The sequence below is a fragment of the Hyla sarda genome, chromosome 5 (genome assembly GCF_029499605.1).
Source record: "Hyla sarda isolate aHylSar1 chromosome 5, aHylSar1.hap1, whole genome shotgun sequence".
Classification (NCBI taxonomy): Eukaryota; Metazoa; Chordata; class Amphibia; order Anura; family Hylidae; genus Hyla; species Hyla sarda.
The window spans coordinates 355060986-355084088 of NC_079193.1; the positions used below are offsets into that span (position 1 = coordinate 355060986).

A 23103-nucleotide genomic window follows, 5' to 3' on the forward strand; every position below is an offset into this window, starting at 1 on the left:
ACAAACACAGGGAGACCATATAAACTCCATACAAACACCGGGAGACCATATAAACTCCATACAAACACAGGGAGACCATATAAACTCCATACAAACACAGGGAGACCATATAAACTCCATACAAACACAGAGAGACCATATAAACTCCATACAAACACAGGGAGAGACCATATAAACTCCATACAAACACCGGGAGACCATATAAACTCCATACAAACACCGGGAGACCATATAAACTCCATACAAACACAGGGAGACCATATAAACTCCATACAAACACAGAGAGACCATATAAACTCCATACAAATACAGGGAGACCATATAAACTCCATACAAACACAGGGAGACCATATAAACTCCATACAAACACAGGGAGACCATATAAACTCCATACAAATACAGGGAGACCATATAAACTCCATACAAATACAGGGAGAGCATATAAACAAACACAGGGAGACCATATAAACTCCATACAAACACAGGGAGACCATATAAACTCCATACAAACACAGGGAGACCATATAAACTCCATACAAATACAGGGAGACCATATAAACTCCATACAAATACAGGGAGAGCATATAAACAAACACAGGGAGACCATATAAACTCCATACAAACACAGGGAGACCATATAAACTCCATACAAACACAGGGAGACCATATAAACTCCATACAAACACAGGGAGACCATATAAACTTCATACAAATACAAGGAAAACATACAAACTCCATACAAACACAGTGTTGCGTCAGATTTATATCTGGGAGCCCAGTGCTAACCATTAAGCCATTGTTCCCTAACAGCAAGCAGAGTTATTATAAACTGTGACACACACAGTATATTAGGAAGTCCTTCTCTTTCTAATGGATATTAAGTGATACTTACGGGATCCAGAGTTTAGGGAAAGCCTCGATCTCCTCTCTGGAGTATTCGTTCAGCCTCTTGGGAATGACTCTGGGCTGTTTAAGTTCTGTAACTAGATTTTTTAAGATTTCTTCTGGAATATCCTGCAATAGACAATAAGACATAGGAGATGTCATAACATTACATTATATATTGATCGTAACTGCACAGCTGCTCACTACAACCCTCACTATCCTCTCTAGAACCCCAATGCTGTATATGTACAGTGCAGGGATGGTGCAGGCTCAGGCGCTATGCAGATGTAGGCTGTAGTATACAGGTAGAGCTGGACATACATTAACCATAGCCGTTTAGGTTGATGTTATAACCTGATCTGATCCATCCATACACATTTAACCTGACAGGTATTCTGAATAGGGAGAGGGGTGAAAGTTGCTGCCATACAATTCTGGGACAACCCCCTCCCCATAGAGATAGCAGCGGCAGTATACAGATAGAGCTGGAGGGGAGGTGTCTGTAAGCCAGCAGGAGCAATTTGATAGGTGATGTGGTCATCCTATAGTTCACAGGAAGTCAACTGACCCAGGACTGACCACTTCCTCTGACACATTAAACCAGTGTTTCCCAACCAGGGTGCCTCCAGCTGTTGCAAAACTACAACTCTCAGCATGCCCAGACAGCCTTTGGCTGTCTTGGCATGCGGGGAGTTGTAGTTTTGCAACAGCTGGAGGCACCCTGATTGGGAAACACTGCATTAAACAATGTGATTTTCTGTGGGTTCAGCTGGTGATCACATGACCCAAGTACAGTAATGAAATGCATAGACACAGCTGTGCTGGAATAAAACAGAGGACATTGTAAGACTAGTGATGGTGAATGTACATAATATGGGGGGGAAAAAAAAACTAGAGTGCTTCTTTAACCTTGCTTCTATCTGGCCACCTTACTGTTCTGCTGCAATTGCCAGTGACAAACCCCCTCATAAAGCTACAACAATGAGAATACAACCTTCTATGTAAAGGCAATAGAATTGGACACGGGTGGGGTGGTCAGGCATGTATCAAACATATAGGAATTGTGGTATCTAAAAATATAAACCAGTGTTTCCCAACCAGTGTGCCTCCAGCTGTTGCAAAACTACAACTCCCAGCATGCCCGGACAGCCAAAGGCTGTCCGGGCATGCTGGGAGTTGTAGTTTTGCAACAGCTGGAGGCACACTGGTTGGGAAACACTGATATAAGCCAATGAAGGGTCTGAACTAGTGACTGCTGAGGGGGGATGTGAATAAAGCTGCGGTGGGATTAGCATGGGATTCAGAACAAGACGCAGCATGTCGGGGATTCAGGTTTTTCTTTCTCTCATTCATTCGTTTTTCGCTCTCCGGTTACGTATTGGTGGTGGCAGGAGGATGAATTACTTCTCTTTCTTGGTTGTTTCTACAACCCCCCATAAAGCTGCATGGATCCCACCGATCAAACACCGACGGCCCACCCAACGGGATTATAAGATTTTTCTAACTCTACCATGACACTACAACAGTGTTTCCCAACCAGGGTTCCTCCAGATGTTGCGAAACTACAATTCCCAGCATGTCCGGACAGCCTTAGGCTGTCCGGGCATGCTGGGAGTTGTAGTTTTGCAACACCTGGAGGCACCCTGGTTGGAAAACTCTGCACTACAATAACCCGTACAGTACAGCTCACTTATTTCATCCAACAAACCATAAAACTTTGTATGTTCTGCCCTAACAGGAAGAGACCTTAAAGCCACAATTTATATATATTCAGGAAAAGTAAACATGGCAGCTATACTACTGCGCAATGGAAGAAGCAGAAGACTCCGCTGCTGAATCCGTCCACGTCTGCCCAGGCACTTCATCACGGTGTGAGCCAGGGAGTGATGGACGATCGTCTGCCTACTCTACATAAAGCCCCAAATACAAACATGGCTGCCAGCCCTACTGCTTATAGCAGTGTTTCCCAAATAGGGTGCCTCCAGCTGTTGCAAAACTATAGCTCCAAGCATTCATTTTCATTCTCATTCTCTCTCTTTCCTTCTCTCCATCTCTCTCTCTCTCCCTCCCTCCATCTCTCTCCTTCCCTCCATCCATCTCTCTCTCTCCTTCCCTCCATCCATCTCTCTCTCCTTCCCTCGATCCATCTCTCTCTCCCTCCCTCTCTCCCTCCCTCCCTCTCTCTCTCATTCTCTCCCTCTCATTCTCTCCCTCTCCCTCTCATTCTCTCTCTCTCATTCTCTCCCTCTCTCTCTCATTCTCTCCCTCTCTCTCTCATTCTCTCCCTCTCTCTCTCATTCTCTCCCTCTCTCTCTCATTCTCTCCCTCTCTCTCTCATTCTCTCCCTCTCTCTCTCATTCTCTCCCTCTCTCTCTCATTCTCTCCCTCTCTCTCTCATTCTCTCCCCCTCTCTCTCATTCTCTCCCCCTCTCTCTCATTCTCTCCCTCTCTCTCATTCTCTCCCTCTCTCTCATTCTCTCCCTCTCTCTCATTCTCTCCCTCTCTCTCATTCTCTCCCTCTCTCTCATTCTCTCCCTCTCTCTCATTCTCTCCCTCTCTCTCATTCTCTCCCTCTCTCTCATTCTCTCCCTCTCTCTCATTCTCTCCCTCTCTCTCATTCTCTCCCTCTCTCTCATTCTCTCCCTCTCTCTCATTCTCTCCCTCTCTCTCATTCTCTCCCTCTCTTATTCTCTCCCTCTCTTATTCTCTCCCTCTCTTATTCTCTCCCTCTCTCATTCTCTCCCTCTCTATTTCTCTATATAACAAAATACAACCAGTGTAAAAGGAATCATGTTAGAAGAATGTAAGGATGTACACCAGGAATCAAGTGTATAACAGATACCAAATACCAGATGGAAATAATGTCCTGTACATGAGAAAGTCTGGCCATCCTCCAGTCAGAGAGTCCAACTGAGAACTTATCTGGATACCCGGGGAAATTAAGAATTAAACAAGCAAGCACAAGCAAACAAAAAACACCCAAATAACTACCCACCAAACTCGAGTCCTATCGCATCACAATATTCACTAAAAGAAAAATCTAAAAGGATCACAGTAGTTTTAGTTTCCCCAGAGACCTTTTCAGATCCTCAGTGTAATACGAAGTCATATGATAATTATGCAGACTTCTTATTAAGGCTCCTTCGCCTCCGTATATGTCAGGCAGTTCCTCCTTATTCTTCTTTAAAGGGAACCAATCATCAGATTGCCAGAGTTATCTCTCTGCTCCGTCTGTTCAGTGAGTAGAGCGATGGTGCGGCCCATCAATCAAGCGAAGGGAGCATACCCAAGCGTTCATATAGGATAAAATCTGATGATTGGTTCCCTTTAATGCACATGTGGGAGAGGTATCTGGGTGTGCTCCATGACCTGTGCAGAGGATCATTCTACAGTGAGGGGGAGGCTGAGCTCCAAGCATCATCTATTGTGAAGATCCTGTCTCATCTATACACTGTTACCTTCCATTGTACTCCTGTCTGTGCTGATAAGGTTGACCCTGCTGCAAAGTGATCTGTACAGAACAGGAAGACTCATTTTAATATTAGACTTACTAACCCCTTGAAATGGGCACTGTCAGAATCAAAAAACTATTATTTGTTGTACATCTTGGCAAAACATTAACTTTCTCATGTACTTCATAACATTTTTATCTCCTTTTTATAAAAATCATGGCTAATAAAAAAAAGACCACTAGGGGTCCCTATATTATCCAGAACACAATCATGTCTGGCTGCAGCATCATCTTTGTCCCAGCTGAAGTACAGACAGTGACAAAGTCCAGGAAGTGAGGGCGGGACTAGCGCTCCTCTGTGCTCACTCCTGTCCTGTCTATCAGACTGCAGCATGAAAACAGAGAGAAGGGGTAACAGAGCAGCCTGCAGTGATTGGATGAAGAGACACAGCACAGCAGACTCAGGGAGGAAGTGAAGGCGTGGTGAGTGAGAGCGGGCTCAGTGCTTTCATAGGACACGCCCCTTCCTGTTAGAATGAGTGAGCAGAACGGCGGGATTAGTGAGCCAAATACAGAAGCTAGACACATAAAGAGACATGTAAAGCATCTGCATGACCTGGTGAGTAACATATAGAAGTATTATTATTTCTGTGATGTGACAGGTAGACTTTAAAGACAATCTCTTTTTTTATTATTTTTTCGCCTTTTCCCATTCCACGGCTATATGAGTTGTATTGTTACAGCCAGGTCCATACATGATACCCGACTCACCTCTTCAGGAAATATATGCAGCCTCTGCATCATGGTTCTTCTGTGAAGGTTTTTCGGCAACATCCCGTACACGGCCAGTTTAACTATCTAAAAAATAAAGACACCTGGTCAGCAATAGTGCCCCTCAGCTGTCCAGGCATGTTGGGTTTTGTAGTTTTGCAACAGCAGGAGGAACTCTTGTTAGGAAACACTGCCCTAGAGCATGCAGCCACTTAGGCCTTAAAGGGGTATTCCAGTATTTTTTTTTATTTGACTATGCTACAGGGGCTGTAAAGTTAGTGTAGTTCATAATATAGTGTCTGTACCTGTGTGTGACGGTTTTCTCACAATTCTTCTGTGATTTTCACCCCAATATTTATTTTTACCAGCATACAAAATGACTGTTGTCTCAGATTTTTCCCAGGTTGCAATGCGTCCGAGGCCTGACATCACTAGTCAGCTGATGACAGGGAGCCTGTCTGCTTCAATGTGTGGAGCGATCGCTTGGTGGGAGAGAGATCAATCTGCAACTAATGCAACAGCTGTAGGCACCCTGATTGAAAACCACAGGTCTGCAGCTCATTTATGTTTCAATGGGTGGGGTGGCTGATGTGTGGGAAGGAGGAAAATGGAATTGTGGAATTTGTAGTCAAAAAAAGAAAAGTGAAACAGGAAATACCAGTTCACAAAAAGCTTCTCACAGTGTTATGGTAATCTCACAACATAGCCATTTAGCCCCAAGACAAGCGCAGATCCTTCCTAAGCATGTCCATTACTGTCTGCCAGGTACGTACTAAAATCCCCTTATGGTGGATAACCCCTTTAAGGGGCGTGAAAATGACGTCACGAGCCTCCGGCGCTGCACCTCTATACCAGTGGTCTTCAACTTCGTGCACACCTGGCGCTTCGTTAAAGGGGTTATCCAGGAAAAAAACTTTTTTTTATATATCAACTGGCTCCAGAAAGTTAAACAGATTTGTAAATTACTTCTATTAAAAAAATCTTAATCCTTTCAGTACTTATGAGCTTCTGAAGTTAAGGTTGTTCTTTTCTGTCTAAGTGCTCTCTGATGACACCTGTCTCAGGAACCGCCCAGTTTAGAAGAGGTTTACTATGGGGATTTTCTTCTAAACTGGGCGGTTCCCGAGACACGTGTCATCAGAGAGCACTTAGACAGAAAAGAACAACCTTAACTTCAGAAGCTCATAAGTACTGAAAGGATTAAGATTTTTCAATAGAAGTAATTTACAAATCTGTTTAACTTTCTGGAGCCAGTTGATATATGTGTATATATATATATATATATATATATATTTAAAAAAAACGTTTTTCCTGGATAACCCCTTTAAGCTCCCTAACGAAGCGCCAGGTGTGCGCGAACTAGCTACAGCCGTCCTCTCCTGTCCTCCCTCTCCCCACCACGCCATTATGGCCACAATCTTAATATGAAGACAATAAAACATTGAAGATTTTATGCATCATAATCGGTGAGTGGCCGCTCATTATTATTCTCTATTGTATGTTGCATAACCAGGATCTTAGGACATTCACCTAGGACCCGTAGTGTCCGAACTAAGAGCAGAGCACCCCCGATGAGAAGCCATCATTCAGCCTGTATTTTACTAACAGTCCTCCACGCTACACAAGTAGTCTTTCCTGGGGGGGGGGGGGGGGGGGGGGGACACACCTCTTCAGGTGTAACGGAGATCCAAGTTAGGCCATTTAGCACTCCGCGGGCTTCAGGGTAAAAAAATATTTAAATTAGCTCACCACACCACCTTCACAGGTAGTGTGTCCTGCAAAATAGCTCAGGCTCCATTTAAGAAGTCTCAGAACTGATTGGGATTTATGCCAAGCCAGAACTCTCTCCAGAAGGAAAGAGGACCCATCTGCAGACAGCTGTTTCGGGGTGTTTGCCCCTCGTCAGTACAGAGCAGGGTGATCTGGCATGGCTGTGGTGAGAGGCCTGTGGCTTTAAACGGGGTCAGTACTTTCCTCGGGGAGAGGACACCTCTTCAGAAGCCGGCGGAGTGCTAAATGGCCTAACTTGAATCTCCGTTACACCTGAAGAGGTGTCCTCTCCCCGAGGAAAGTACTGACCCCGTTTAAAGCCACAGGCCTCTCACCACAGCCATGCCAGATCACCCTGCTCTGTACTGACGAGGGGCAAACACCCCGAAACAGCTGTCTGCAGATGGGTCCTCTTTCCTTCTGGAGAGAGTTCTGGCTTGGCATAAATCCCAATCAGTTCTGAGACTTCTTAAATGGAACCTGAGCTGTTTTGCAGGATACACTACCTGTGAAGGTGGTGTGGTGAGCTAATTTAACTATATATATATATATATATATATATATATATATATATATATACATACATATACATACATATATATATATATATATATACACATACACACACACACATACATACATCAGACCTACAGGAGTCCCGTTCACGTGGAGGATTATAAAACAGCTGTCTGTCACAAGCGCCCCCCGGAGGAAGGAATGTGATCCCCTCCTGACAGATTATACCCCACACTGACTATGTGCATGGAGCCCTGGATACTAGTAGTGGAATTTCTGCTTTAGGCAAAAGGATTCCCTTTCATACCTTATACAAATAAGCTGACCATATTACATTGTCGGCCATTTATTGGTATAAGGCAGCACTTTTGCCTCCAGCTGTTGCAAAACTACAACTCCCAGCATGCCCGGACAGCCGAAGGCTGTCCGGGCATGCTGGGAGTTGTAGTTTTGCAACAGCTAGAAAACACTGGTATAAGGGGATGTCCATTGCTGCACATAGAGATGAGCGAACTTACAGTAAATCCGATTCGTCACGAACTTCTCAGCTTGGCAGTTGATGACTTTTCCTGCATAAATTAGTTCAGCTTTCCGGTGCTTCGGTGGGCTGGAAAAGGTGGATACATTCCTAGGAAAGAGTCTCCTAGGACTGTATCCACCTTTTCCAGCCCACCGGAGCACCGGAAAGCTGAACTAATTTATGCAGGATAAGTCATCAACTGCCGAGCTGAGAAGTTCGTGACGAATCAAATTTACTGTAAGTTCGCTAATCTCTAGCTGCACATACAATTTCCAGTTAAAATAAAAAGGGGTACTCCGGTGGAATTTTTTTTTTTTTTTTTCATATCAACTGGCTCCAGAAACTGATTTGTAAATGACTTCTATAAAAAAAAATAGTCTTAATCCTCCTCCAGAGGAAGTTGTGTAGTTCTTTCCAGTCTCAGTCTGACCACAGTGCTCTCTGCTGACACCTCTGTCTGTGTCAGGAACTGTCCAAAGTAGGAGAAAATCCCCATAAGTAAACCTCTTCTGCTCTGGACAGTTCCTGGCACTGACAGAGGTGTCAGCAGAGAGCACTGTGGTCAGACACAAAAGAACAACTTAAAGGGGTATTCCAGGAAAAAACTTTTTTTTTTATATATATAATATCAACTGGCTCCAGAAAGTTAAACAGATTTGTAAATTACTTCTATTAAAAAATCTTAATCCTTTCACTACTTATGAGCTTCTGAAGTTAAGGTTGTTCTTTTCTGTCTAAGTGGTCTCTGATGACACCTGTCTCGGGAACCGCCCAGTTTAGAAGCAAATCCCCATAGTAAAACTCTTCTAAACTGGGCGGTTCCCGAGACAGGTGTCATCAGAGAGGACTTAGACAGAAAAGGACAACCTTAACTTCAGAAGCTCATAAGTACTGAAAGGATTAAGATTTTTTTAATAGAAGTAATTTACAAATCTGTTTAACTTTCTGGAGCCAGTTGATACCGTATATAAAAAAAAGTTTTTTCCTGGATAACCCCTTTAACTTCCTCTGGAGCATATAGCAGCTGATAAGTACTGGAAGGATTAAGACTTTTTTTTAATAGAAGTAATTTACAAATCAGTTTAACTTTCTGGAGCCAGTTGATTTGAAAAACATTTTTTCAACCGGAGTAAAGTAAAGTGTGTGCTGCGCCTTCAGACGACTTTATGTTTTTTGGTTTCTACTTACTAGTCTGAACCAGTCAAACCGAAAAGACTCATTCTCCCCCCCATCCGCTCATGTCTGTTGCAAGTGAAAACTTGATGTCATCTTGGCTATAGCATACAACAGCGGTCGTCAAACTGCGCAAATGTTGCAAAACTACCACTCCCAGCATGCCCGGACAGCCAACAGCTGTCCGGGCATGCTGGGAGTTGTAGTTTTGCAACATCTGGAGGGCCACAGTTTGGAGACCACTGGCCTACAAGATGATCCGCCGTCGGCTTTAGCTCTGAAGTGTGGATGGTGCCCAAGTATGGTGTCGCTAAAATAACTCCCACACATATATAGGAATGTAGAGGTAAGTGCTGTGAATTAAATACAGGGGGGGGAAAAAGGGGCTAAAACTAGAACGTTAAGCTTTACTGCCATCTAGTGGTCAGGATATAAAACTGCAAGGTGAAAGCAGACAGTATGCAGAAGTGGAGAGAAGTAATTTTTCCATTACTTGTACAGGTGTAAGGAAACCTATATATACACTCTAGTGCAGTGGTCTCCAACCTGCGGACCTCCAGATGTTGCAAAACTACAACTCCCAGCATGCCCGGACAGCCGTTGGCTGTCCGGGCATGCTGTGAGTTGTAGTTTTGCAACATCTGGAGGTCCGCAGGTTGGAGACCACTGCACTAGGGGGAGCAGAGAATGTGCAAACGGGATATGAACTGAAGCTTATGTGAACCCGTGTGAGGTTTCCCGTCCACACTCCGTCTTGTAATTTGCAGGCGAGTATGTACAACAGCGAAGCCCACCTTGTGGTTCTCAACCGTGCTGCATAACTACAAATGCCAGCATGCCCTGACAGTCTGCAGCTGGTTCTGTAATAACTGGAGGTTAGCTACAGGTTGGGGATCAGTTATTTACAATAAAGGTAGATTTATAGGATACTGAGTACCGGAACCTTGTGGGAGAGGAAAAGCAACAATTATGTTCTTGTCCTCATATCACGACCTCATATCCTGACCATATATCTTGTCCCCATATTGTATCCGTATATACCGTCCTCATATCCTGTCCATATATCTTGTCCCCATATTGTATCCTTATATACCGTCCTCATATCACGACCTCATATCCTGTCCATATATCTTGTCCCCATATTGTATCCTTATATACCATCCTTATTGTCCGACCTCATATCCTGTCCATATATCTTGTCCCCATATTGTATCCGTATATACCGTCCTCATATCACGACCTCATATCCTGTCCATATATCTTGTCCCCATATTGTATCCTTATATACCGTCCTTATTGTCCAACCTCATATCCTGTCCATATATCTTGTCCCCATATTGTATCCGTATATACCATCCTTATTGTCCGACCTCATATCCTGTCCATATATCTTGTCCCCATATTGTATCCGTATATACCGTCCTTATTGTCCAACCTCATATCCTGACCATATATCTTGTCCCCATATTGTATCCTTATATACCGTCCTTATTGTCCGACCTCATATCCTGTCCATATATCTTGTCCCCATATTGCATCCGTATATACCGTCCTTATTGTCCGACCTCATATCCTGTCATATATCTTGTCCCCATATTGTATCCTTATATACCGTCCTTATTGTCCGACCTCATATCCTGTCCATATATCTTGTCCCCATATTGTATCCTTATATACCGTCCTTATTGTCCGACCTCATATCCTGTCCATATATCTTGTCCCCATATTGTATCCTTATATACCATCCATATTGTCCGACCTCATATCCTGTCCATATATCTTGTCCCCATATTGTATCCTTATATACCGTCCTTATTGTCCGACCTCATATCCTGTCCATATATCTTGTCCCCATATTGTATCCTTATATACCGTCATTGTCCGACCTCATATCCTGTCCATATATCTTGTCCCCATATTGTATCCTTATATACCGTCCTTATTGTCCAACCTCATATCCTGACCATATATCTTGTCCCCATATTGTATCCTTATATACCGTCCTTATTGTCCGACCTCATATCCTGTCCATATATCTTGTCCCCATATTGTATCCTTATATACCATCCATATTGTCCGACCTCATATCCTGTCCATATATCTTGTCCCCATATTGTATCCTTATATACCGTCCTTATTGTCCGACCTCATATCCTGTCCATATATCTTGTCCCCATATTGTATCCTTATATACCGTCATTGTCCGACCTCATATCCTGTCCATATATCTTGTCCCCATATTGTATCCTTATATACCGTCCTTATTGTCCAACCTCATATCCTGACCATATATCTTGTCCCCATATTGTATCCTTATATACCGTCCTTATTGTCCGACCTCATATCCTGTCCATATATCTTGTCCCCATATTGTATCCTTATATACCGTCCTTATTGTCCAACCTCATATCCTGACCATATATCTTGTCCCCATATTGTATCCTTATATACCGTCCTTATTGTCCGACCTCATATCCTGTCCATATATCTTGTCCCCATATTGTATCCTTATATACCGTCCTTATTGTCCGACCTCATATCCTGTCCATATATCTTGTCCCCATATTGTATCCGTATATACCGTCCTTATTGTCCAACCTCATATTCTGACCATATATCTTGTCCCCATATTGTATCCTTATATACCGTCCTTATTGTCCGACCTCATATCCTGTCCATATATCTTGTCCCCATATTGTATCCTTATATACCGTCATTGTCCGACCTCATATCCTGTCCATATATCTTGTCCCCATATTGTATCCTTATATACCGTCATTGTCCGACCTCATATCCTGTCCATATATCTTGTCCCCATATTGTATCCTTATATACCGTCCTTATTGTCCAACCTCATATCCTGACCATATATCTTGTCCCCATATTGTATCCTTATATACCGTCCTTATTGTCCGACCTCATATCCTGTCCATATCTCTTGTCCCCATACTGTATCCTTATATACCGTCCTTATTGTCCAACCTCATATCCTGACCATATATCTTGTCCCTCACATCACCCTTGCACACATCCCTGTCCTCACATCCCCGACTCTCCCATCCTCAACCCCCACATCCTCGACCCTCCCATTCCTCGACCCCCACATCCCGACCCTCCCATCCCCGACCCTCCCATTCCTCAAAACCCGACCAAACTGTATGAAAATGTGTGTACAAATTTCAACTCATATACAGTTAAAAAACGGTTTGAAAAATAATGTCCGGTTGCATCCGGTTTGTTAGAAAAAAACGTATAGGTTTTTAACTTTTCACTCCGCTATGAATAAAGTTTCACTTGTTTGATTGAAATTCCAAGAAAAAAAAAAAACTGTGCAAAGTCAAAAAACGTATGGTGAACACCGGATGGAACCCGTACGCACATACAGTTCTGTACCGTTCCCATTGACTCCCATGTTTAAAAAAAAGTATACTGTTTAAAGGGGTTATCCAGGAAAAAACTTTTTTTTTTATATATCAACTGGCTCCAGAAAGTTAAACAGATTTGTAAATTACTTCTATTAAAAAACCTTAATCCTTTCAGTACTTATGAGCTTCTGAAGTTTAGGTTGTTCTTTTCTGTCTAAGTAATCTCTGATGACACGTGTCTCGGGAAACGCCCAGTTTAGAAGAGGTTTGCTATGGGGATCTGCTTCTAAACTGGGCGGTTCCCGAGACAGGTGTCATCAGAGAGCACTTAGACAGAAAAGAACAACCTTAACTTCAGAAGCTCATAAGTACTGAAAGGATTAAGATTTTTTAATAGAAGTAATTTACAAATCTGTTTAACTTTCTGGAGCCAGTTGATTATATATATATATATATATATATATATATATATAAAGTTTTTTCCTGGATAACCCCTTTTAGGCTGGGTTCACACCACGTTTTTCAAATACGGTAACCGTATACAGTTTTCCACTAAAAAAAAAACCTATCCGAAACCGTATGCATAGAGAATGCATTGTAAACCGTATTCCAAATGTTGTGTACGGTTGCATCCGTTTTGCCTTGGATACGGTTTTGCCGATTTTTCAACCGTAGGCAAAAACGCTGTCGACCACGTTTTTTCCTCCGGTTGGAAAACCGTATGCGAACCGTATGCGGTTCTTTTAACATTGTTGTCTATGAGAACCGTACACAGAATTTCAGAATACGGTTGCACACGGTTTTTCTAATCCGTTTTTGGAGTTGACACATGCGCAGATTGGAATTTCAATAGAACAATAGTAACTTTATTAAATTGCTGGAAAACTAATTCCAACAAAATAGCAAAACCGTTGGCAAAAACTGATGCAAACGGATAGAACCGTACGGGGGAAAAACCGTATACGTTTTAATTTGGAGTCATACGGTTGTATACGGTTTATGCCATACGTTTTTTTTTGCGGAAAACCGTATACGGTAACCGTATTTGAAAAACGTGGTGTGAACCCAGCCTAATACAGTTTTTCACCCGATACAAAAACTGTGGTAGACTACGGTTTTGAGTACGGGGAAAAAAACTGACAAAAACGTACAAGATGCAAAACGGACACAACCTGATGCATCTTTTGGCATACGGTTTTCAATGGAGAGTCAATGTATACGGTTTTCAATACGGTTCCGTACGGTCTTCACATTGAAAACGTATATGGGAACTGTATTGCCAAAAACGTAGTGTGAATGCAGCCTTAGTGAATTAATCCCATTTTGTGTCTTTTCTCTAAGCAGCAGGTGAAATGTTAACAGTGAAGAAGATCCTCCCTCCCCCCCCTTTACATTTCTCCCTCTGGCGAAAAGAAGAAAAATATTACTATCTCTAAATGATTTATGCAGCACAGTGGATGTAGCCCGAGGGAGGAGGCTCAGTGGAAAAAGAAGAGAAATTGAGGTTTATGACTGACAGGTCAGATCCTTCTACTGATAAAATGGGCACACGTAAAAATAAAAAAAAATAAAAAAAATCCGCTTGTCCCGTCACGATCGGGAGGTGATGGGTTAAGAGTTCGGCATGTTCGCAATTTGTAGCCAAGATTTTTAAGGGGGAAACAAAAAAAATTCACTGAATTTAAAAAGGCACCTGTCTCGGGATTGAGCCCTTGCTATTGTAATGATGTATTAGCAGCTTTAAAGGGGTACTCCGGTGGAAAACCTTTTTTTTTTTTTATTTTTTTTTTTTAAATGAACTGGTGCCAGAAAGTTAAACAGATTTGTAAATGACTTCTATTAAAAAAATCTTTACCCTTCCAGTACTTATTAGCAGCTGTATGTTACAGAGGAAATTCTTTTCTTTTTTAATAGATTTTTTGTGTTGTCCACAGTGCTCTCTGCTGACACCTCTGTCCGTGTCAGGAACTGTCCAGAGCAGCATAGGTTTGCTATGGGGATTTTCTCCTGCTCTGGACAGTTCCTGATACGGGCATCAGGTGTCAGCAGAGAGCAAAAAAAAGAGCAAAAGAGAAATTTAAAAAGAAAAGAATTTCCTCTGTAGCATAGAGCTGCTAAAAAGTACTGGAAGGGTAAAGATTTTTGTTAATAGAAGTCATTTACAAATCTGTTTAACTTTCTGACACCAATTGATAAAAAAAAATGTCACCATTGCAGATGATTGCACTATACATTATTAGCGCTGACAACTGAATATTTATTTATTTATCTATTTCTTTCTTTTCAGCACAGTGCACTTTATCAACTATCAAGTACTTACCGACCCTTTAATATTTATTTCTATATACAGGTAACTGCAGAATATTGCACCTTCAATAAAACTGCAGAGTATTGCACCACAAGCGCTGATTATTTAATTTTTTTTCACCTTTAACCCTTGTATATGGTATATAGGGAACAATTATATTATAATCAGCAGCTCATCATTAATCGCATCCACCCTAGGTAGCGCTTGTAGTTATATTTTAGTGTATATATATATATATATTATTTTTTTGAGCAGTGTATATATATTATGTATTATTTTGAATAAATGCGAGTCAATGAGAGGGGGCGTGACTGCCGTCACGCCCCCTCCCATTGACTTGCATTGAGGGGGCATGGCCATGATGTAACAAGGGGCGTGGCCGACCCCACAGCCAGTGGAGTACCCTTTTAATGTGGTAATCTGGCAGTCTCCTAATTATGCCCATTGTGTGGGATATAAAAAAAATCTCTCTACTTACCTCCGGTCCCAGAAGAGATCATCTTTTTACGCTCCGGCGTGACTGTCGGACCCGGGAAGCACCCAGGCCGAATGTGTCATACTGCATGGACAACGCTGTGGCCGGTGATTCACCGAGCGGCAGTTTGTCATATTGGGCCCATGTGCTTCTCGGCCCCGACAGTCGCGCTCCAGCTCAAGAAGACAATCGCAACAGGAACTGGAGCAGGACATCGGCGTCCCCGCTGGAGATAAGTAGAGACTGGTAAGTATAGTTAGAAAACGCCCTTTCTGCCGGATAATCTGTTTTTGTCCGTTGGGTTAAAGGATTACAGAACAATGCAGGAAGGAGTTAATGAAATGCCTCTACTGGTTAAACAACCAAAAATTTGCATCTTTTTCTGTAATGTGTATGTCCATTATAACTGGTGCTAAAGGCTGTGGTATTCTATTCCATTCCATAAAGAAGACTACGGAACACTCACCGCGGTGGGATCCTTCCGGTGGAGAACGGCTGCGGTGACTTGTCTAAAGCCTCCAGGATACCTGAGCAGAACAAGAGAAAATCATGGTCAGTAATTCGAGAAAACTCAAGTGACATTTCAACATTAGGATGAGCTAAAAATATCATTATACAGAACATAATTGTACGTAAGTTTTTGAAAATGTTTTGTTCCCAACTGCATTACTGAGATATTCTGATGACAACCTTGTGATTCTCAGGTGCAGGACTGTGAGTCCAATTCACCATTTACATCAGTGTTTCCCCACCAGGGTGCCTACAGATGTTACAAAACTCCCAGCATGCCGTTGGCTGTCTAGTCCATTAAATCCAAGTTTCTCAGGTGCTCTGTAAACTACAGAACATGATATAATACAATAACTAAATGTTGTTGGACAGAAAAATTGGCAATTGACGATAAGGCAGTTATCGCATTAAATGCTCCATATCTCTGACATCACTTCCTGTTTTGCCTACCCACCATCTCTGACATCACTTCCTGTTTTGCCTACCCACCATCTCTGACATCACTTCCTGTTTTGCCTACCCACCATCTCTTACATCACTTCCTGTTCTGCCTGCTCTCACCATCTCTTACATCACTTCCTGTTCTGCCTGCTCTCACCATCTCTTACATCACTTCCTGTTCTGCCTGCTCTCACCATCTCTTACATCACTTCCTGTTCTGCCTGTCCTTACCATCTCTGGGATCACTCTACTCCAGTGGATCTCAACCTTTTTTGCGACTGTACCACCAAAGGGTTAAAGTATGTCCACAGGTACCCCTCACGTGTAACTTGGGCACGAGGGGTACCCTCGGACAAAATAAGTCGAAAGAGTACTTCATTTCATAATGGCGTGTGCTTACCTTTCTAATGCAATACTTAATGCATTTCCTCTGATGTCATGACCACAGTGCTCTCTGCTGACCTCTGCTGTCCATTTTAGGAACTGTCCAGAGCAGCATATGTTTGCTATGGGGATTTTCTCCTGCTCAGGACAGTTCCTAATATGGACAGAGAGTCAGCAGAGAGCACTGTGGTCATCTGTTTAACTTTCTGGCACCAGCTGATTAAAAAAAAAAAAAAAAGTTTTCCACGGGAGTACCCCTTTAATCCCCTCCTGCCATTATTCCCCCCTCCCTCTGATCCCCTTTTGCCATTATCCCCCCCCTCCATCTTAATCCCCCTGGGCCAATATATGAGATATAAACAATAACACCCTCCCGTACTCTTACATTTAGTTTAACATGCTTACCAGGCCTGTGTCTATCCCGTTCCTCCGCGCAATGTCAGGGACATCACACATCAGGCACGGCAGCCACTGCAGCTCACGTAAAGTGGCCGCAGGAGGCCAATGCATGGATGGTATTTTCAGCGAATTGCCGTACCCCCGCATAACCCTTGGTATACCCTTAGGGGTACGCGTACCCCTGGTTGAGAACCCTACTCTGTCTGTGCCCATCTCTGACATCACTTCCTGTTCTGCCTGCCCCATCATCTGACATCACTTCCTGCCCTCTTTGCCCATCTATTCTGTAGTAGATACCACCAGGTGAGGTGTGGAAAACTGCTGCTCGTGGGCGCTTTTATTTGCCAAGACTAGTGCAGTAACAGACAATGTGTTTCGAGGGGCTGGACCCCCTCTTCCTCAGGTCATCATTGTGCCCATCTATGACATCCCTTTCTGCTTTCTGTGCCCATCTCTGACATCACTTACTGTCTTTCCTGCCTCCACTATCTCTGACATCACTTCCTGTTCTGCCTGCCTCCACTATCTCTGACATCACTTCCTGTTCTGCCTGCCTCCACTATCTCTGACATCACTTCCTGTTCTGCCTGCCTCCACTATCTCTGACATCACTTCCTGTTCTGCCTGCCTCCACTATCTCTGACATAATTTCCTGCTCTGTCGGTGCCCATCTCTGACACCACTTCTTTTTCTGCCTGCCCCCACCATCTCGGACATCACTTCCTGCTGGGAGTGTATAGCCCACCGAATATGAAACAAAGTGTTACATGACCAGACATAGATCATAGAGCACAGATAGCTCCCACTCCCACCATAGCTGTAAGGGGTTCCTAAAGAGTTTCCAAAGCACAGAGTTAGGCAGTCCTTGGGTATCTATCCATCTCCCCCAATACCCTTAAACTTTGGTGGATATTGCGCAGCATGTAATGCATTGCGTATACACAATGTGTGACCCTACACTAAGTGAATAATCACTCACCACATTGAGAAGTGTTGGGTCTCATCTGCAAAACCCCAACCAATCCCACACTTATGACTTGGCAGAAACCACTTGTATTGTTTACACATTCTCGCTGTTCACTTACCCCGAATGTGAAGAATAAACCTTCTGTTCCCATTTATTTCCAGAGAAGGCGATGTGTCTGGTGTTCTTCACCACTACATGGTCCCCGCAGTCACCTGCACAACATAGACCAGGAACACTTGTTATAGTCCACTCACTGTCACCACTCTCAAAAAACTAATGTGATTAATAGCAGAGGGCGAATTGGTTATTGTATGAACTAAGGCCTAAAATATTAGTTAACAATTAAAGGAGTTATCCAGTATTATAATATGGACGGGCTATGCTCAAGGTAGGACATTTAGGTTAGATTGGCAGGGGTCAGACTCCTGGCACCCCTGCCTCTTCGGTGTGTATCAGTGCTCATACCTGTATCACTATAAGTAGCATAGATGCAAGTACCTCAGCATTGACTCATTTATAAGAACAAAGCAAAGTTGCCAAATGGTGATGCATGATTGAGTCCTGGTTATCACTGAAGAGGCTAAAGGCATTTGTACCAGTGCTGTAGTCCCTTCAAACAGCTGACTGGAGGATCAGTATAGGATTTTTGTGACCAGAAATTATGATTAGCGCCACGTCTGACCAGATGATGAGCAGAGAATGCGGCCAAAACGAAGATGACTGGATGTTTGCCTCAGGTCACAATTACAACAAATGAAATTGCCGGAGGAATCCGCAGCTACCCAAACATTTCTTGAAATGGAGTATTACATGGATGGCCCTTGTAATACAATGACCGCTCCTCACCTCCAGAGTGGGAGTGGTTGGTACAGAGTAAAAACTGCCCCCGCTGCCCCTGTCGTCACTTCCTCTTCTGCCTGCCTTCACACCCTCTCTGATATCACTTCCTCTTCTGCCTGCGTCCCCCATCTCTGACATCACTTCCTCTTCTGCCTGCCTTCACCCTCTCTGACATCACTTCCTCTTGTGCCTGCCTTCCCCCTCTCTGACATCACTTCCTCTTCTGCCTGCCTTCACCCTCTCTGATATCACTTCCTCTTCTGCCTCCCCCCTCTCTGACATCACTTCCTCTTCTGCCAGCCTCCCCCTCTCTGACATCACTTCCTCTTCTGCCAGCCTTCACCCTCTGACATCACTTCCTCTTCTGCCTGCGTTCACCCTCTCTGACATCACTTCCTCTTCTGCCTGCCTTCCCCCTCTCTGACATCACTTCCTCTTCTGCCAGCCTTCACCCTCTCTGACATCACTTCCTCTTCTGCCTGCCTTCACCCTCTCTGACATCACTTCCTCTTCTGCCTGCCTTCCCCCTCTCTGACATCACTTCCTCTTCTGCCAGCCTTCACCCTCTCTGACATCACTTCCTCTTCTGCCTGCCTTCACCCTCTGACATCACTTCCTCTTCTGCCAGCCTTCACTCTCTCTGACATCACTTCCTGCTCTGTCTGTGCCCATCTCTGCCAAAACTTCTTTCTGAACAAATCCTTGACATGTCCTGTTCTGCCTGCCCTCATCATCTCCGACATAACTTCTTCTTTTACCTCCCCCCGCCATTTCTGACATCCCTACCTGTTCTGCCTGCCCTCACCATATCCTACCCCCACAATATCCTTTTTTTGCTCACACTTCTTTGCACTCTACTGGTAATACTGAGACTGATAATACTGTGATCTTTTAGTTCCATTTTATCTTAATCCTCCTTTATTTGGGGCAGAAAGCAGCAAGATTACCAGAGTTACCAGTATTATCACAGAAAACCGGCAGATATCCAGCACGTGGTGGAATTACAAAATACAGTATATAAAATCCAACTTTATTCCAAACTTATCCATAAAATGTCCAAGCAGATTCGTACGTGTTTAAAAACAGATACGTTTTGCTTTCCTTTCTCAAGGTTTTGAGAAAGATAAGCAAAACGCGTCGGTTTTTAAACATGTACGAGTCCGCTTGGACATTTTATGGATACGTTTGGAATAAAGTTGGATTTTATATATATTCTAATTCCACTAAATGCTGCTGTGCATTTCATCTTGTGCACCTGGAATACGGGGTCTGTGGAGTCATACATCAGCTGATATTGCCGGAAGCCGCAGCTACCCAAACATTTCCTAAAATAGAGTATTACATGGAGGCCATTCAGATACGTCATGGCCTTTGTAATACAATGACAACTCATTGGTGGGGGAGCTGTTGGGGACAGAGCTAAAAAAGGTGTCTCATGGGAGCTTCATTGCATGGGATGGAGTGATGTAAAGCCACCACCACTGGAATCTGGAGCAGAGGGGACAAGTTTTGTGAAGAGGCGGATCTGGCGTCTGATGAGTCTGAGTTTGGTGAATACCAGGAGAATGTTACCTGCCTGACTGCATTATGCCAGCTGTAAAGTTTAACTAAAACAAGAAACAGACAGCGCTCTGTAGTGTGATACCGTTATCTAACGGGATAGAAGGTACAAGTGGTGCTTACCACAAAAAGTTACACTCCGCCAAGTGTAACCATGGATAAAAGCAATAGTGTAAGGTGCCTGCAGCCGCTCCACATCCAATTCGATATAAATGCAAAAGAAACCTCCAACTTAACGACAGGATTCAAAGGCGCTGGACACACAATTGTAGGGATTTCAGGTTTATTCACCCATGATGCAACGCGTTTCACAGTAAGACTGCTTCATCAGGCAATGCCTGATGAAGCAGTCTTACTGTGAAACGCGTTGCACATGGGTGAATAAACCTGAGATCCCTACAATTGTGTGTCCAGGGCCTTTGAATCCTGTCGTTAAGTTGGAGGTTTATTTTGCAGCTGTAAAGTTTGGTGGAGAAGAGATAATGCTATGGGGGTGTTTATCCTAGGCCCCTTAGTGCTTAACCTTATCAAGACAATGTGGACAATTATAAAGCAAAATGAAATCCCTAGCGGGTCCAAGGGTAGACACCTATCCACACAAACCCCTTGAGGGCCTACTGGCTGTTGAGGGGTTTGTGTGGATTGTGGACACTTGTCACTTCCAAGTTTATGGGAACAGTTTGGGTTAGACCTTTTCTGTTCCAGCATGACCAGTGCACACACCAAGGTCCATAACGACATGGAGGGGGGAGTCTGGTGTGGAAGAACTTGACTGGCTGCACAGAGCCTGGGCCTCAACCACATCCAACACCTTTAAGATTGTGACCTCTCCTCCAACAAGTGTGTCTGACCAACCAAAGGCTTTGCTGGATAAATGGGAAAAACTCTCATGGAACCCTCCAAAATCTTGTAGACTGCTAAGTTGTAAACCTGCAAAAGGAGGAACCAGCTCCATATGAATTCCTATGGATTTAGAATAGGAAGTCCTAAAAGCTCTTCTAGCTGTTCCAATACCTTTATCCATATACGTGGTTTGTCAGTGTTTAGCATTAACTGTTTGATAATTGATGGGTTCTGAATAGAAGCCATGATGCTAGTGTGAACAAAGCCTATACACAATGACTGATATCCGCTATGCAGCCCTGCAAACTAGGGCCAGTAGACCGTCCAGACCTAAATGTCTTTGAGGAAATGTGTATTTGGGAAAAACCGCACTGAATTTAAAATGTTGTTGCCCAGATGGGTTGTCATGTTGGTGGTCCTTACAGCTCCTGCCTCTACATGGGGTTAACACCTCAGTATGACTCCCATGTTATCCCTGGTATGTCAGGAATGGCGATACGATCATCCTGCTTTGGGTAATATGTGCACTTCATGTATTCTGTAGAACTGACACATTTATAAAGCGTTTTACATAAGACACGATGATGATGTCTATATATTCGCCCGGGCTGCTAGAACTGTTATCACATTGTTTTGTTGGTGCTGACAAGAAATTTAATGGTGTAAGTCAATGAAGGCGTCTTCAGTTTCGTGACTGCGGCGCAGGTGATCCATCTTGTTGGGTTAGAGGATTGTATGGACAGCTATATCACTGGTCGCCGCAATGGTTTCCTCTCAGAGGCAGGAAGGAATGACACACGACTAATGGAAATGAATTGTCTGCGCATTCCATAGGAATTGTTATTGGAAGCTTCCTTACCTTAGTCTGACCTTTTAGGAGGAAATTCCTCTGATTGGTGATAAGTTCAAAGACTTAGTAAATCATGATCTATAAGGAATATGTAGTTCTTATTGGGGTCCACAAAAGTTTCACCCAATCTTCTTGCAAAGTTTGGTAAATAAGGAAACCCACGCAAACACAGGGAGACTATAAAAACTTCTTGCGGATGTTGTCCTTGTTGGGATTTGAACTTAGGACCCCAGCACTGCAGCTACCCTCAAGGAACATTTGAGAGACCCCCCCCCCCCATACACATAAGATATAGGCCCAATCCCACCAGAAAATCGAATGCATATTGCCACGTTAAGGCCCTGTTTAGTGTTTACTTATTAGGCTTGCCAAGGATTTGGAATACACATCAAATCCAACTACAATCTACATCAAGTGACGAAGAAAACCACAATACAGTTTCCGAAACGCATCTAGGTATTGTGGACCATAGGGGCCGCCGTAGTGACGTCACTGCCTATGGTTTTACTTGAAAGTCGCACAGCAGCTTGGTTGAGACGCCACCGGTCGGGGCGCTCTCCCACTGCACTACTGCTGAGGATATTACCATCTACCGGGAACATCATACAGGACCTACACTACGAGAGATCACAGCAACGCGAACACACAGCGCGGCAGCAGTGACTGGTAATGCAATGCAATGCAACTATATGTAGCCGCCGTTGGTTAATTAACCCATTGCCAGTTGTTCCCACTTAGCCATATTTACATTTAGGACATATGATTGGTCCCTATTATCTCAGGACATTCATTGGATTCTATTTCATTTTGTTGTATAACTTTTAGAGTGTAAGAAAGAAATGGATCCAGCGCGGACTTCGTGCAAATAAGAACTTCTTTATTCAGGTACCAACAAGAACAGGATAAAGTGACGCGTTTCAGCCAGACAAACTCGCCTTACTCATACTAAAAACTTTTTGAATGTTTGAAACCCTTGCATTCAAAAAGTTTTTATTATGAGTAAGGCTAGTTTGTCTGGCTGAAACGCGTCACTTTATCCTGTTCTTGTTGGTACCTGAATAAAGAAGTTCTTATT

The 23103-nt window shown here is 43.4% G+C and overlaps 1 protein-coding gene across 2 annotated transcripts in view; it reads right to left on the reverse strand.

Moving 5' to 3' along the window:
• The window catches only part of MRPL13 (mitochondrial ribosomal protein L13), a 65952-nt gene that overhangs the window by 25179 nt on the left and 17670 nt on the right, over positions 1–23103 (reverse strand). For both annotated transcript variants that reach the window (XM_056522688.1, XM_056522687.1), the window contains exons 3-6: positions 18054–18147; positions 15701–15761; positions 5108–5194; positions 893–1014 (exon numbers count right to left, since the gene is read on the reverse strand). In XM_056522688.1, coding sequence (XP_056378663.1) covers positions 893–1014; positions 5108–5194; positions 15701–15761; positions 18054–18147 — 364 coding nt within the window. The remainder of the gene's footprint in view (positions 1–892; positions 1015–5107; positions 5195–15700; positions 15762–18053; positions 18148–23103) is intronic.